This window comes from Petromyzon marinus (assembly GCF_048934315.1).
Source record: "Petromyzon marinus isolate PM22_M1 ecotype Great Lakes invasive population chromosome 67 unlocalized genomic scaffold, UKy_Petmar_22M1.pri1.0 chr67_unloc.4, whole genome shotgun sequence".
NCBI classification, from domain to species: domain Eukaryota; kingdom Metazoa; phylum Chordata; class Hyperoartia; order Petromyzontiformes; family Petromyzontidae; genus Petromyzon; species Petromyzon marinus.
Genome location: NW_027422594.1, coordinates 292,551 through 307,241, shown reverse-complemented (window position 1 = coordinate 307,241; position 14,691 = coordinate 292,551). Strand labels below are relative to the sequence as shown.

Below are 14,691 nucleotides of genomic sequence, written 5' to 3'. Positions count from 1 at the left end.
AATATTATTGTGTTATTTTATTTTATCAATTTATTATTTTATTCTCATTCTACGTGGTGACTTTACCGAAAGAACCAAAGAATATGATAATTGTTTTTTTAACCCTTTTATCTGGCAACAAAACTGTCGTCTTTTTTTTGACAAGGAGTCATGTTTACATTGACCACAATACCTGCGGTCGGAACGCAAACACAAAACATCAACAACTCTGATAATGTATGTGGCACTGTCTTTGAAACTGATTGGTCCATGCCCGAGACAGCTTTTCTTTAGAGGCCCTTAAGTCTCACGTTGGTGTTGGACCAGAAGACGCCAAAAAAGGCGCCGCACAACTCAAAGAGACAATGCACCATCAGAGTACGAGACCTCGGGGTGGAGCATTTACACCGTGCAAAAAAAGGTGTCAGTTTTGTTTCCGGATAAAAGGGTGTAAAAAAAAACCAACCAATTATCAACAACAACAGCAACAGCAGCAGCAGCAGCAACCACCGGCAAGAACAGGCGGCGACAGCAGGGAACGACAACAAGCAGAGTGCGTGTGTACGTGTGTGTGTTTGTGCGTGTGTACGTGCGTGTGTACGTGCGTGTGTACGTGCGTGTGTTTGTGCGTGTGTACGTGTGTCCGTGCGTGTGTACGTGCGTGTGTACGTGTGTGTGTCCGTGCGTGTGTACGTGCGTGTGTACGTGCGTGTGTTTGTGCGTGTGTATGTGCGTGTGTACGTGCGTGTGTTTGTACGTGTGTACGTGCGTGTGTTTGTACGTGTGTTTGTACGTGTGTTTGTACGTGTGTTTGTGCGTGTGTACGTGCGTGTGTTTGTGCGTGTGTTTGTGCGTGTGTACGTGTGTTTGTACGTGTGTACGTGCGTGTGTTTGTACTGTGTACGTGCGTGTGTACGTGCGTGTGTTTGTACGTGTGTACGTGCGTGTGTCCGTGCGTGTGTACGTGCGTGTGTTTGTGCGTGTGTCCGTGCGTGTGTACGTGCGTGTTTGTGCGTGTGTTTGTGCGTGTGTACGTGCGTGTGTCCGTGCGTGTGTACGTGTGTGTGTTTGTGCGTGTGTACGTGCGTGTGTACGTGCGTGTGTACTGCGTGTGTACGTGCGTGTGTCCGTGTGTGTGTTTGTGCGTGTGTACGTGCGTGTGTACGTGCGTGTGTACGTGCGTGTGTACGTGCGTGTGTTTGTACGTGTGTCCGTGCGTGTGTTTGTACGTGTGTTTGTACGTGTGTTTGTACGTGTGTCCGTGCGTGTGTCCGTGCGTGTGTACGTGCGTGTGTTTGTACGTGCGTGTGTCCGTGCGTGTGTACGTGTGTTTGTACGTGTGTTTGTGCGTGTGTACGTGTGTTTGTGCGTGTGTCCGTGCGTGTGTCCGTGCGTGTGTCCGTGCGTGTGTACGTGCGTGTGTTTGTACGTGCGTGTGTCCGTGCGTGTGTCCGTGCGTGTGTTTGTACGTGTGTACGTGCGTGTGTACGTGCGTGTGTACGTGCGTGTTTGTGCGTGTGTACGTGCGTGTGTCCGTGCGTGTGTACATGCATGTGTCCGTGCGTGTGTTTGTACGTGTGTACGTGCGTGTGTTTGTACGTGTGTACGTGCGTGTGTTTGTGTGTGTGTTTGTACGTGTGTACGTGCGTGTGTCCGTGCGTGTGTCCGTGCGGGGAGCGGCGGCAGGGCAGCTGTTGGGCACAGACGGGGCGACGGACCTGGCGGCCCCGGGTTCGATTGCCTGCTTCGCAGCCAATATAACCGCAGGTGATCTGAACCGGTTCTGGGCCTCCCCTAGGTCGACTCGGCCTCAAAAGAGTGGCTGGTGCCATGGGTGTGTAGTGAACATCGCCACTGGGGAGACAAAGGCGGCCGGGCGTGGTGCTGGTAGCCACCCACCCCCCTCGTGTGCCACGGTGCCGGTAGCCTTCACAGGTGCTGCTCGCTAACAGCACTTGCCCCTGCAGTCTGTTAGAGGCTACACGGGGGACCTTTGTCTGTGTCTACCTTCACAGGTGCTACTCGCTACTAACAGCACTTGCCCCTACAGTCTGTTAGAGGCTACACGGGGGAGATTTGTCTGTGTGAGTGGTGAGTGAGTGGTGAGTGAGTGGTGAGTGAGTGAGTGGTGAGTGAGTGAGTTGATGAGTGAGTGAGTGATGAGTGAGTGGTGAGTGAGTGAGTTGATGAGTGAGTGAGTGGTGAGTGAGTGGTGAGTGAGTGGTGAGTGAGTGGTGAGTGAGTGAGTGAGAGTGAGTTGATGAGTGAGTGAGTGGTGAGTGGTGAGTGAGTGGTGAGTGAGTGAGTGGGTGAGTGAGTGGTGAGTGGGTGAGTGAGTGAGTGGTGAGTGAGTGGTGAGTGAGTGAGTGGGTGAGTGAGTGAGTGGTGAGTGAGTGGCGAGTGAGTGGTGAGTGAGTGGTGAGTGGGTGAGTGAGTGAGTAAGTGGTGAGTGAGTGGTGAGTGAGTGGTGAGTGGATGAGTGAGTGGTGAGTGAGTGAGTGAGTGGTGAGTGAGTGAGTGAGTGGTGAGTGGGTGAGTGAGTGGTGAGTGAGTGGTGAGTGAGTGGTGAGTGGGTGAGTGAGTGGTGAGTGGGTGAGTGAGTGGTGAGTGAGTGGTGAGTGGGTGAGTGAGTGGTGAGTGAGTGGTCAGTGAATGGTGAGTGGGTGAGTGAGTGGTGAGTGAGTGAGTGGTGAGTGAGTGGTGAGTGAGTGGTGAGTGAGTGAGTGGGTGAGTGAGTGGGTGAGTGAGTGGTGAGTGAGTGAGTGAGTGGTGAGTGAGTGAGTGGTGAGTGGGTGAGTGAGTGGTGAGTGAGTGAGTGGTGAGTGAGTGAGTGGTGAGTGAGTGAGTGGGTGAGTGAGTGGTGAGTGAGTGGTGAGTGAGTGAGTGGTGAGTGAGTGGTGAGTGAGTGATGAGTGAGTGAGTGGTGAGTGAGTGAGTGAGTGGGTGAGTGAGTGGTGAGTGAGTGAGTGGTGAGTGAGTGGTGAGTGAGTGATAGGTGAGTGGGTGAGTGAGTGGAGAGTGAGTGGTCAGTGAATGGTGAGTGGGTGAGTGAGTGGTAAGTGAGTGAGTGGTGAGTGAGTGAGTGGTGAGTGGGTGAGTGGGTGAGTGAGTGAGTGAGTGGTGAGTGAGTGAGTGGTGAGTGAGTGAGTGAGTGGGTGAGTGAGTGGTGAGTGAGTGGTGAGTGAGTGAGTGGTGAGTGGGTGAGTGAGTGAGTGGTGAGTGAGTGGTGAGTGAGTGGTGAGTGAGTGGCGAGTGAGTGAGTGGTGAGTGAGTGAGTGGTGAGTGAGTGAGTGGTGAGTGAGTGAGTGGTGAGTGAGTGGTGAGTGAGTGAGTGGTGAGTGAGTGGTGAGTGAGTGGTGAGTGAGTGGTGACTGAGTGAGTGGTGAGTGAGTGAGTGGTGAGTGAGTGGTGAGTGAGTGGTGAGTGAGTGAGTGGTGAGTGAGTGGTGAGTGAGTGGTGAGTGAGTGAGTGGTGAGTGAGTGGTGAGTGAGTGAGTGGTGAGTGAGTGGTGAGTGAGTGGTGAGTGAGTGAGTTGATGAGTGAGTGAGTGGTGAGTGAGTGGTGAGTGAGTGGTGAGTGAGTGAGTGGTGAGTGAGTGGTGAGTTAGTGAGTGGTGAGTGAGTGGTGAGTAAGTGGTGAGTGAGTGAGTGAGTGCTGAGTGAGTGGTGAGTGAGTGGTGAGTAAGTGGTGAGTGAGTGGTGAGTGAGTGAGTGGTGAGTGAGTGGTGAGTGAGTGAGTGGTGAGTGAGTGGTGAGTGAGTGGTGAGTGAGTTGTGAGTGATGAGTGGTGAGTGAGTGGTGAGTGAGTGGTGAGTGAGTGGTGAGTGTATGAGTGAGTGGTGAGTGAGTGTATGAGTGAGTGTATGAGTGAGTGAGTTAGTGTATAATTGAGTGTATGAGTGAGTGTATGAGTGAGTGGTGAGTGAGTGGTGAGTGAGTGGTGAGTGAGTGTATGAGTGAGTGAGTTAGTGTATAATTGAGTGTATGAGTGAGTGTATGAGTGAGTGGTGAGTGAGTGGTGAGTGAGTGGTGAGTGAGTGGTGAGTGAGTGAGTGGTGAGTGAGTGGTGAGTGAGTTGTGAGTGATGAGTGGTGAGTGAGTAGTGAGTGAGTGGTGAGTGTATGAGTGAGTGGTGAGTGAGTGTATGAGTGAGTGTATGAGTGAGTGAGTTAGTGTATAATTGAGTGTATGAGTGAGTGTATGAGTGAGTGGTGAGTGAGTGGTGAGTGAGTGGTGAGTGAGTGGTGAGTGAGTGAGTGAGTGGTGAGTGAGTGGTGAGTACCATCACACTGGCGGCAGCGTGCGAGCTGGAATGGGTGAAGAATGTCGTTGTCGTTGTGGCAGAACTCACAGATGAAGCCTTTGGCCTGGCACAGCTGTGAGGCAACAACAACAACAACTACTGCAACAACTACTACAACAACTACAACAACAACTACTACAACAACAACTACTACAACAACTACAACTACTACAACAACAACTAACTACTACAACAACAACTACTACAACTACTACAACAACTACAACAACTACTACAACAACTGCAACAACAACTACAACAACTACTACAACAACTACTACAACAACTACTACTACAACAACTACTACAACTACTGCAACAACAACTAACTACTACAGCAACAACTACTACAACAACAACTAACTACTACAACTACAACAACAACTACTACAACAACTACTACAACAACTACTACAACAACAACTACAACTACTACAACTACAACAACTACTACAACAACTACAACTACTAAAACTACTACAACAACAACTACTACAACAACAACTACAACAACTACTACAACTATAACAAAAACTACTACAACAACAACTACTACAACAACTACTACAACAACAACAACTACTGCAACAACTACTACAACTACTACAACTACTGCAACAACAACTACTACAACTACTACAACAACAACTACTACAACTACTGCAACAACTACTACAACTACTACAACAACAACAACTACTACAACTACTACAACAACAACTTCAACAACAACCAGTAGTGGTGGTTGTAGTAATGGTGGTGGTAGTAGTGGCCGTAGTGGTGGTGGTTGTGGTTGTGGTGGCGGTTGTAGTGGTTATGGTGTTAGTGGTAAGTGGTAGTTGTGGTGGTTGTAGTGGTGGTGGTTGTAGTGGTGGTGGCGGCTGCAGTTGTGGTGGTGGTTGTAGTGGTGGTGTTAGTGGTAGTAGTTGTAGTGGTTGTAGTGGTGGTATTAGTGGTTGTAGTGGTGGTGGTTGTAGCATTGGTGGTTGTAGTGGTGGTGTTTGTGGTAGTGGTGGTAGTTGTAGTAGTGGTGGTTGTAGTGGTGGTGGTTGTAGTGGTTGTGGTGGTAGTTGTAGTGGTGGTGGTTGTAGTGGTTGTAGTGATTGTGGTGGTGGTTGTGGTGGTGGTTGTAGTGGTTGTAGTGGTGGTTGCAGTGGTGGTGGTTGTAGTGGTGGTGGTTTTGGTGGTTGTAGTAGTGGTGGTGGTGGTCGTGGTGGTGGTCGTGGCGGCGACAATCGTGGTGGTGGCGGCGGTGGTTGTGGCGGTGGTTGTGGCGGTGGTGGCGGTGATGGCAGTGGTGGCGGTGGTAGTGGTGGTGGCAGTAGTTGTGGCGATGGTGGCAGTGGTGGTGGCAGTGGTGGCGGTGGCAGTGGTGGTGGCAGTGGTGGTGGCGGCGGTGGTTGTGGCGGTGGTGGTGGTGGCGGTGGCAGTGGTTGTGGTGGCAGTGGTGGTGGTAGTGGTGGTTGTAGTGGTTGTGGTGGTGGTGGTTGTGGTGGTGGTGGTTGTGGTGGTTGTAGTGGTTGTGGTGGTGGTTGTGGTGGTTGCCGCTCACCTCACAGTTGTTCACGTGGGTGAGCCCCACGTGCAAGAGCTCGGCTAGGCGCTGGGCCAGGGAGCCCGACTTCACGTGGACCAAGTCCCTGAGTGAGTAAAGGTGGACTCGCTCACTCAGGTGGCCTGGCTCCTCGTCGAAGCGGTCCACCACCCTGACAACCACCACCACAACAACCATTACCACAACCACCACCACCACCACCACAACCACAACAACCATTACCACAACCACGACAACCACCAGCAACTCCCTGAGTGAGTAAAGGTGGACTCGCTCACTCAGGTGGCCTGGCTCCTCGTCGAAGCGGTCCACCACCCTGACAACCACCACCACCACAACCACAACAACCATTACCACCACCACAACCACCACAACAACCATTACCACCACCACCACCACAACCACCACCACAACCACAACAACCATTACCACCACCACAACCATTACCACAACCACGACAACCACCAGCAACTCCCTGAGTGAGTAAAGGTGGACTCGCTCACTCAGGTGGCCTGGCTCCTCATCGAAGCGGTCCACCACCCTGACAACCACCACCACAACAACCATTACCACAACCACCACCACCACAACCACCACCACCACCACCACACCACAACAACCATTACCACCACCACAACCACCAGCAACTCCCTGAGTGAGTAAAGGTGGACTCGCTCACTCAGGTGGCCTGGCTCCTCATCGAAGCGGTCCACCACCCTGACAACCACCACCACCACAACCACAACAACCATTACCACCACCACAACCACCACCACAACTACAACCACCACAACCACCACCATTACCACCATTACTACAACTAGAACCACCACCATTACTACGTTGATGTTGATGGTGGTGATGGTGCTGGTGATGGTGTTGGTGATGTTGATGGTGGTGATAGTGGTGTTGGTGGTGATGGTGAGGGTGGTGATGGTGGTGGTGATGGTGGGGGTGGTGATGGTGGTGGTGACGTTGATGGTGGTGGTGATGGTGTTGGTGATGTTGATGGTGGTGATAGTGGAGGTGGTGATGGTGGGGGTGGTGATGGTGGTGATGGTAATGTTGATGGTGGTGATGGTAATGTTGATGGTGGTGGTGATGGTGTCGGTGTTGATGGTGTTGGTGATATTGATGGTGGTCGTGGTGGTGATGTTGATGGTGATGGTGTTGGTGATGCTGATGGTGGTGATGATGGTAGTGGTGGTGATGGTGGGGGTGGTGATGGTGGTGGTGACGTTGATGGTGGTGATGGTGTTGGTGAATGTGGTGGTAGTGGTGATGGTGGTGGTGATGGCATTGATGGTGGTGGTGGCAGTGATGGTGGTGGTGGCGGTGATGGCGATGGTGGTGGCGGTGGTGGTGATGGTGGTGATGGTGGTGGTGATGACGGTGGTGATGACGGTGGTGATGACGGTGGTGATGGTAGTGATGGTGGTGGTGATAGTAGTGGTGGTGATGGTGGTGGTGATAGTAGTGGTGGTGGTGATGGTGGTGATGGTGGTGCTGGTGATAGTGATGGTGATGATAGTGGTGGTGGTGATAGTGGTGGTGATGGTGGTGATTATAGTGATGGTACCGTGTTGCGAATCTGCACGTCTTCAAGAGATTCTTCATGTGGAACAGCTGCTCACGAAGGTCCTAGAGAAAAACATCACCATCAATATCATCACCATCAACATCACCATCACCACCATCAACATCATCACCATCAATATCACCACCACCACCATCATCAACATCCTCTCAAACATCACCATCACCTCCATGAACATCATTAACATCACCACCATCAACATGATCACCATCAATATCATCAACAACATCACCGCCATCAACATCCTCACCATCAACATCCTCATCAACATCACCACCACCAACAACATTATCACCATCAACATCATCAACATCACCATCACCACCATCAACATCCCCACCATCAACATCAACATCACCACCATCAACATCACCACCACCATCAACCTCATCACCATCAACATTATCACCATCAACATCATCATCAACATCACCACCATCAACATCATCATCAACATCACCATCACCACCATCAACATCACCTCCATCAACATCATCATCACCATCACCACCATCATGATCACCACCACAATCAGCATCATCACCACCACCATCAACATCACCACCACAATCAGCATCATCACCACCATCAACATCACCACCACAATCAGCATCATCACCACCACCATCAACAAAACCATCAACATCCTCCTCCTCTTCTTCCTGTGCGGTAGTGCGGTGGTAGTATGGTGGTAGTGTGGTAGTGTGGTGGTAGTGTGGTGGTAGTGTTGTGTGGTAGTGTGGTGGTAGTGTGGTGGTAGTGTGGTAGTGTGGTGGTAGTGTGGTGGTAGTGTGGTGGTAGTGTGGTGTGGTAGTGTGATAGTGTGGTGGTAGTGTTGTGTGGTAGTGTGGTGGTAGTGTGGTGGTAGTGTGGTGGTAGTGTGGTGGTGTGGTAATGTGGTAGTAGTGTAGTGGTAGTGTAGTGGTAGTGTGGTAGTAGTGTGGTAGTGTAGTGGTAGTGTGGTAGTGTGGTGGTAGTGTGGTGGTAGTGTGGTGGTAGTGTGGTGGTAGTGGTGTGGTAGTGTTGTGTGGTAGTGTGATAGTGTGGTGGTAGTGTTGTGTGGTAGTGTGGTGGTAGTGTGGTGGTAGTGTGGTGGTAGTGTGGTGGTAGTGTGGTGGTAGTGTAGTGGTTGTGTAGTGGTAGTGTGGTGGTAGTGTGGTAGTAGTGTGGTAGTGTGGTGGTAGTGTGGTGGTAGTGTGGTAGTGGTATGGTAGTGTTGTGTGGTAGTGTGGTAGTGTAGTGGTAGTGTGGTAGTGTGGTGGTAGTGTGGTGGTAGTGTGGTGGTAGTGTGGTAGTAGTGTGGTGGTAGTGTGGTGGTAGTGTGGTGGTAGTGTGGTAGTGTAGTGGTAGTTTGGTAGTGTGGTGGTAGTGTGGTGGTAGTGTGGTGGTAGTGTGGTGGTAGTGTGGTGGTAGTGTAGTGGTAGTGTGGTGGTAGTGTGGTAGTGGTGTGGTAGTGTGGTGGCAGTGTGGTGGTGTGGTAGTGTGGTGGTAGTGTGGCAGTGCGGTAGTCTTATGTGGTAGTGTGGTAGTCTTGTGTGGTAATGTGGTACTGCTGCGGTAGTCTTGTGTGGCAGTGCGGTAGTGTGGTAGTCTTGTGCGGTAGTGCGGTAGTGTGATAGTGTGGTAGTCTTGTGTGGCAGTGCGGTAGTGTGGTAGTCTTGTGCGGTAGTGCGGTAGTGTGGTAGTGCGGTAGTCTTGTGTGGTAGTGTGGTACTGCTGTGGTAGTCTTGTGTAGCAGTGCGGTAGTGCGGTGGTAGTGCGGTAGTCTTGTGTGGTAGTGTGGTAGTCTTGTGTGGTAGTGCGGTAGTCTTGTGTGGTAGTGCGGTAGTCTTGTGTGGTAGTGTGGTAGTCTTGTGTGGTAGTGTGGTAGTCTTGTCTGGCAGTGCGGTAGTCTTGTGTGGTAGTGTGGTAGTCTTGTGTGGTAGTGTGGTACTGCTGTGGTAGTGTGGTAGTCTTGTGTGGTAGTGTGGTAGTCTTGTGTGGTAGTGTGGTAGTGCGGTAGTGTGGTAGTCTTGTGTGGTAGTGTGGTAGTCTTGTGTGGTAGTGTGGTACTGCTGTGGTAGTGTGGTAGTCTTGTGTGGTAGTGTGGTAGTCTTGTGTGGTAGTGTGGTAGTGCGGTAGTGTGGTAGTCTTGTGTGGTAGTGTGGTAGTCTTGTGTGGTAGTGTGGTAGTGTGGTAGTCTTGTGTGGTAGTGTGGTAGTGTAGTAGTCTTGTGTGCTGTGTGGCAGTCTTGTGTGGTAGTGTGGTAGTCTTGTGTGGTAGTGTGGTAGTCTTGTGTGGTAGTGTGGTAGTCTTGTGTGGTAGTGCGGTAGTGTGGTAGTCTTGTGTGGTAGTGTGGTAGTGTGGTAGTGCGGTAGTGTGGTAGTCTTGTGTGGTAATGTGGTAGTCTTGTGTGGTAGTGTGGTAGTCTTGTGTGGTAGTGTGGTAGTCTAGTGTGGTAGTGTGGTAGTCTTGTGTGGTAGTGTGGTAGTCTTGTGTGGTAGTGTGGTAGTGCGGTAGTCTTGTGTGGTAGTGTGGTAGTCTTGTGTGGTAGTGTGGTAGTGCTGTGTGGTAGTGCGGTAGTGTGGTAGTCTTGTGTGGTAGTGTGGTAGTCTTGTGTGGTAGTGTGGTAGTCTTGTGTGGTAGTGTGGTAGTCTTGTGTGGTAGTGTGGTATTGCTGTGGTAGTGCTGTGTGGTAGTGCCGTAGTGTGGTAGTCTTGTGTGGTAGTGCTGTGTGGTAGTGTGGTAGTCTTGTGTGGTAGTGCTGCGTGGTAGTCTTGTGTAGCAGTGCGGTAGTGTGGTAGTGCGGTAGTCTTGTGTGGTAGTGTGGTAGTCTTGTGTGGCAGTGTGGTAGTCTTGTGTGGTAGTGTGGTAGTCTTGTGTGGTAGTGTGGTAGTCTTGTGTGGTAGTGTGGTAGTGCGGTGGTAGTGTGGTAGTCTAGTGTGGTAGTGTGGTAGTCTTGTGTGGTAGTGTGGTAGTCTTGTGTGGTAGTGTGGTAGTCTTGTGTGGTAGTGTGGTAGTCTTGTGTGGTAGTCTTGTATGGTAGTGCTGTGTGGTAGTGCGGTAGTGTGGTAGTCTTGTGTGGTAGTGTGGTAGTCTTGTGTGGTAGTGTGGTAGTCTTGTGTGGTAGTGTGGTAGTCTTGTGTGGTAGTGTGGTAGTCTTGTGTGGTAGTGTGGTAGTGTGGTAGTCTTGTGTGGTAGTGTGGTAGTCTTGTGTGGTAGTCTTGTATGGTAGTGCTGTGTGGTAGTGCGGTAGTGTGGTAGTCTTGTGTGGTAGTGTGGTAGTCTTGTGTGGTAGTGTGGTAGTGCTGTGTGGTAGTGTGGTAGTGTGGTAGTCTTGTGTGGTAGTGCGGTAGTCTTGTGTGGTAGTGTGGTAGTCTTGTGTGGTAGTGCTGTGTGGTAGTGCGGTAGTCTTGTGTGGTAGTGTGGTAGTCTTGTGTGGTAGTGCTGTGTGGTAGTGCGGTAGTCTTGTGTGGTAGTGTGGTAGTCTTGTGTGGTAGTGCTGTGTGGTAGTGTGGTAGTGCGGTAGTCTTGTGTGGTAGTGTGGTAGTCTTGTGTGGTAGTGTGGTAGTCTTGTGTGGTAGTGTGGTAGTCTTGTGTGGTAGTGTGGTAGTCTTGTGTGGTAGTCTTGTATGGTAGTGCTGTGTGGTAGTGCGGTAGTGTGGTAGTCTTGTGTGGTAGTGTGGTAGTCTTGTGTGGTAGTGTGGTAGTGCTGTGTGGTAGTCTTGTGTGGTAGTGTGGTAGTCTTGTGTGGTAGTGTGGTAGTCTTGTGTGGTAGTGCTGTGTGGTAGTGCGGTAGTCTTGTGTGGTAGTGTGGTAGTCTTGTGTGGTAGTGCTGTGTGGTAGTGCGGTAGTCTTGTGTGGTAGTGTGGTAGTCTTGTGTGGTAGTGCTGTGTGGTAGTGTGGTAGTCTTGTGTGGTAGTGTGGTAGTCTTGTGTGGTAGTGTGGTAGTCTTGTGTGGTAGATCTGTGTGGTAGTGCGGTAGTCTTGTGTGGTAGTGTGGTAGTCTTGTGTGGTAGTGCTGTGTGGTAGTGTGGTAGTCTTGTGTGGTAGTGTGGTAGTCTTGTGTGGTAGTGTGGTAGTCTTGTGTGGTAGTGCTGTGTGGTAGTGTGGTAGTCTTGTGTGGTAGTGTGGTAGTCTTGTGTGGTAGTGTGGTATTGCTGTGGTAGTGTGGTAGTCTAGTGTGATAGTGTGGTAGTCTTGTGTGGTAGTGTGGTATTGCTGTGGTAGTGCGGTAGTCTTGTGTGGTAGTGCGGTAGTGTGGTAGTATTGTGTGGTAGTGTGGTAATGCTGTGGTAGTGTGGTAGTCTTGTGTGGTAGTGTGGTAATGCTGTGGTAGTGTGGTAGTCTTGTGTGGTAGTGTGGTAATGCTGTGGTAGTGTGGTAGTCTTGTGTGGTAGTGTGGTAGTGCTGTGTGGTAGTGTGGTAGTCTTGTGTGGTAGTGTGGTAATGCTGTGGTAGTGTGGTAGTCTTGTGTGGTAGTGTGGTAATGCTGTGGTAGTGTGGTAGTCTTGTGTGGTAGTGTGGTAATGCTGTGGTAGTGTGGTAGTCTTGTGTGGTAGTGTGGTAATGCTGTGGTAGTGTGGTAGTCTTGTGTGGTAGTGTGGTAATGCTGTGGTAGTGTGGTAGTCTTGTGTGGTAGTGTGGTAATGCTGTGGTAGTGTGGTAGTCTTGTGTGGTAGTGTGGTAATGCTGTGGTAGTGTGGTAGTCTTGTGTGGTAGTGTGGTAGTGCTGTGTGGTAGTGTGGTAGTCTTGTGTGGTAGTGTGGTAATGCTGTGGTAGTGTGGTAGTCTTGTGTGGTAGTGTGGTAATGCTGTGGTAGTGTGGTAGTCTTGTGTGGTAGTGTGGTAATGCTGTGGTAGTGTGGTAGTCTTGTGTGGTAGTGTGGTAGTGCTGTGTGGTAGTGTGGTAGTCTTGTGTGGTAGTGTGGTAATGCTGTGGTAGTGTGGTAGTCTTGTGTGGTAGTGTGGTAATGCTGTGGTAGTGTGGTAGTCTTGTGTGGTAGTGTGGTAATGCTGTGGTAGTGTGGTAGTCTTGTGTGGTAGTGTGGTAATGCTGTGGTAGTGTGGTAGTCTTGTGTGGTAGTGTGGTAGTGCTGTGTGGTAGTGTGGTAGTCTTGTGTGGTAGTGTGGTAATGCTGTGGTAGTGTGGTAGTCTTGTGTGGTAGTGTGGTAATGCTGTGGTAGTGTGGTAGTCTTGTGTGGTAGTGTGGTAATGCTGTGGTAGTGTGGTAGTCTTGTGTGGTAGTGTGGTAATGCTGTGGTAGTGTGGTAGTCTTGTGTGGTAGTGTGGTAATGCTGTGGTAGTGTGGTAGTCTTGTGTGGTAGTGTGGTAATGCTGTGGTAGTGTGGTAGTCTTGTGTGGTAGTGTGGTAGTGCTGTGTGGTAGTGTGGTAGTCTTGTGTGGTAGTGTGGTAATGCTGTGGTAGTGTGGTAGTCTTGTGTGGTAGTGTGGTAATGCTGTGGTAGTGTGGTAGTCTTGTGTGGTAGTGTGGTAATGCTGTGGTAGTGTGGTAGTCTTGTGTGGTAGTGTGGTAGTGCTGTGTGGTAGTGTGGTAGTGTGGTAATGCTGTGGTAGTGTTGTGTGGTAGTGCGGTAGTCTTGTGTGGTAGTGTGGTATTGCTGTGGTAGTGTGGTAGTCTTGTGTGGTAGTCTTGTGTGGTAGTGTGGTAGTCTTGTGTGGTAGTGTGGTAGTCTTGTGTGGTAGTGTGGTATTGCTGTGGTAGTGTGGTAGTCTTGTGTGGTAGTGTGGTAGTCTTGTGTGGTAGTGCGGTAGTCTTGTGCGGTAGTGTGGTAGTCTTGTGTGGTAGTGTGGTAGTCTTGTGTGGTAGTGTGGTAGTGTGGTAGTCTTGTGTGGTAGTGTGGTAGTGCGGTAGTGTGGTAGTCTTGTGTGGTAGTGTGGTAGTGTGGTAGTCTTGTGTGGTAGTGTGGTAGTCTTGTGTGGTAGTGTGGTAGTCTTGTGTGGTAGTGTGGTAGTCTTGTGTGGTAGTGTGGTAGTCTAGTGTGGTAGTGTGGTAGTCTTGTGTGGTAGTGTGGTAGTCTTGTGTGGTAGTGTGGTAGTGTGGTAGTGCGGTAGTGTGGTAGTCTTGTGTGGTAGTGTGGTAGTCTTGTGTGGTAGTGTGGTAGTGCGGTGGTAGTGTGGTATTGCTGTGGTAGTGCTGTGTGGTAGTGTGGTATTGCTGTGGTAGTGCTGTGTGGTAGTGTGGTATTGCTGTGGTAGTGCTGTGTGGTAGTGTGGTATTGCTGTGGTAGTGCTGTGTGGTAGTGTGGTATTGCTGTGGTAGTGCTGTGTGGTAGTGTGGTATTGCTGTGGTAGTGCTGTGTGGTAGTGTGGTATTGCTGTGGTAGTGCTGTGTGGTAGTGTGGTATTGCTGTGGTAGTGCTGTGTGGTAGTGTGGTATTGCTGTGGTAGTGCTGTGTGGTAGTGTGGTATTGCTGTGGTAGTGCTGTGTGGTAGTGTGGTATTGCTGTGGTAGTGCTGTGTGGTAGTGTGGTATTGCTGTGGTAGTGCTGTGTGGTAGTGTGGTATTGCTGTGGTAGTGCTGTGTGGTAGTGTGGTATTGCTGTGGTAGTGCTGTGTGGTAGTGTGGTATTGCTGTGGTAGTGCTGTGTGGTAGTGTGGTATTGCTGTGGTAGTGCTGTGTGGTAGTGTGGTATTGCTGTGGTAGTGCTGTGTGGTAGTGTGGTATTGCTGTGGTAGTGCTGTGTGGTAGTGTGGTATTGCTGTGGTAGTGTGCTGTGTGGTAGTGTGGTATTGCTGTGGTAGTGTGCTGTGTGGTAGTGTGGTATTGCTGTGGTAGTGCTGTGTGGTAGTGTGGTATTGCTGTGGTAGTGCTGTGTGGTAGTGTGGTATTGCTGTGGTAGTGCTGTGTGGTAGTGTGGTATTGCTGTGGTAGTGCTGTGTGATAGTGTGGTATTGCTGTGGTAGTGTGCTGTGTGGTAGTGTGGTATTGCTGTGGTAGTGTGCTGTGTGGTAGTGTGGTATTGCTGTGGTAGTGCTGTGTGGTAGTGTGGTATTGCTGTGGTAGTGTGCTGTGTGGTAGTGTGGTATTGCTGTGGTAGTGTGCTGTGTGGTAGTGTGGTATTGCTGTGGTAGTGCTGTGTGGTAGTGTGGTATTGCTGTGGTAGTGCTGTGTGGTAGTGTGGTATTGCTGTGGTAGTGCTGTGTGGTAGTGTGGTATTGCTGTGGTAGTGCTGTGTGATAGTGTGGTATTGCTGTGGTAGTGTGCTGTGTGGTAGTGTGGTATTGCTGTGGTAGTGTGCTGTGTGGTAGTGTGGT

General features: G+C 50.5%; 1 protein-coding gene across 2 annotated transcripts in view; it reads right to left on the bottom strand.

Annotated features, from left to right (window-relative positions):
• The window catches only part of LOC116956789 (run domain Beclin-1-interacting and cysteine-rich domain-containing protein-like), a 64,398-nt gene that overhangs the window by 9,351 nt on the left and 40,356 nt on the right, over positions 1 to 14,691 (bottom strand). Inside the window, exons 14-16 of one of the 2 annotated variants that reach the window (XM_076058004.1) lie at positions 7,416 to 7,477; positions 5,834 to 5,987; positions 4,261 to 4,354 (exon numbers count right to left, since the gene is read on the bottom strand). In XM_076058004.1, the coding sequence (XP_075914119.1) occupies positions 4,261 to 4,354; positions 5,834 to 5,987; positions 7,416 to 7,477 (310 nt within the window). Of the gene's footprint in view, positions 1 to 4,260; positions 4,355 to 5,833; positions 5,988 to 6,243; positions 6,554 to 7,415; positions 7,478 to 14,691 lie in introns of those variants that run through there. The other variant, XM_076058005.1, reaches the window with a different exon arrangement.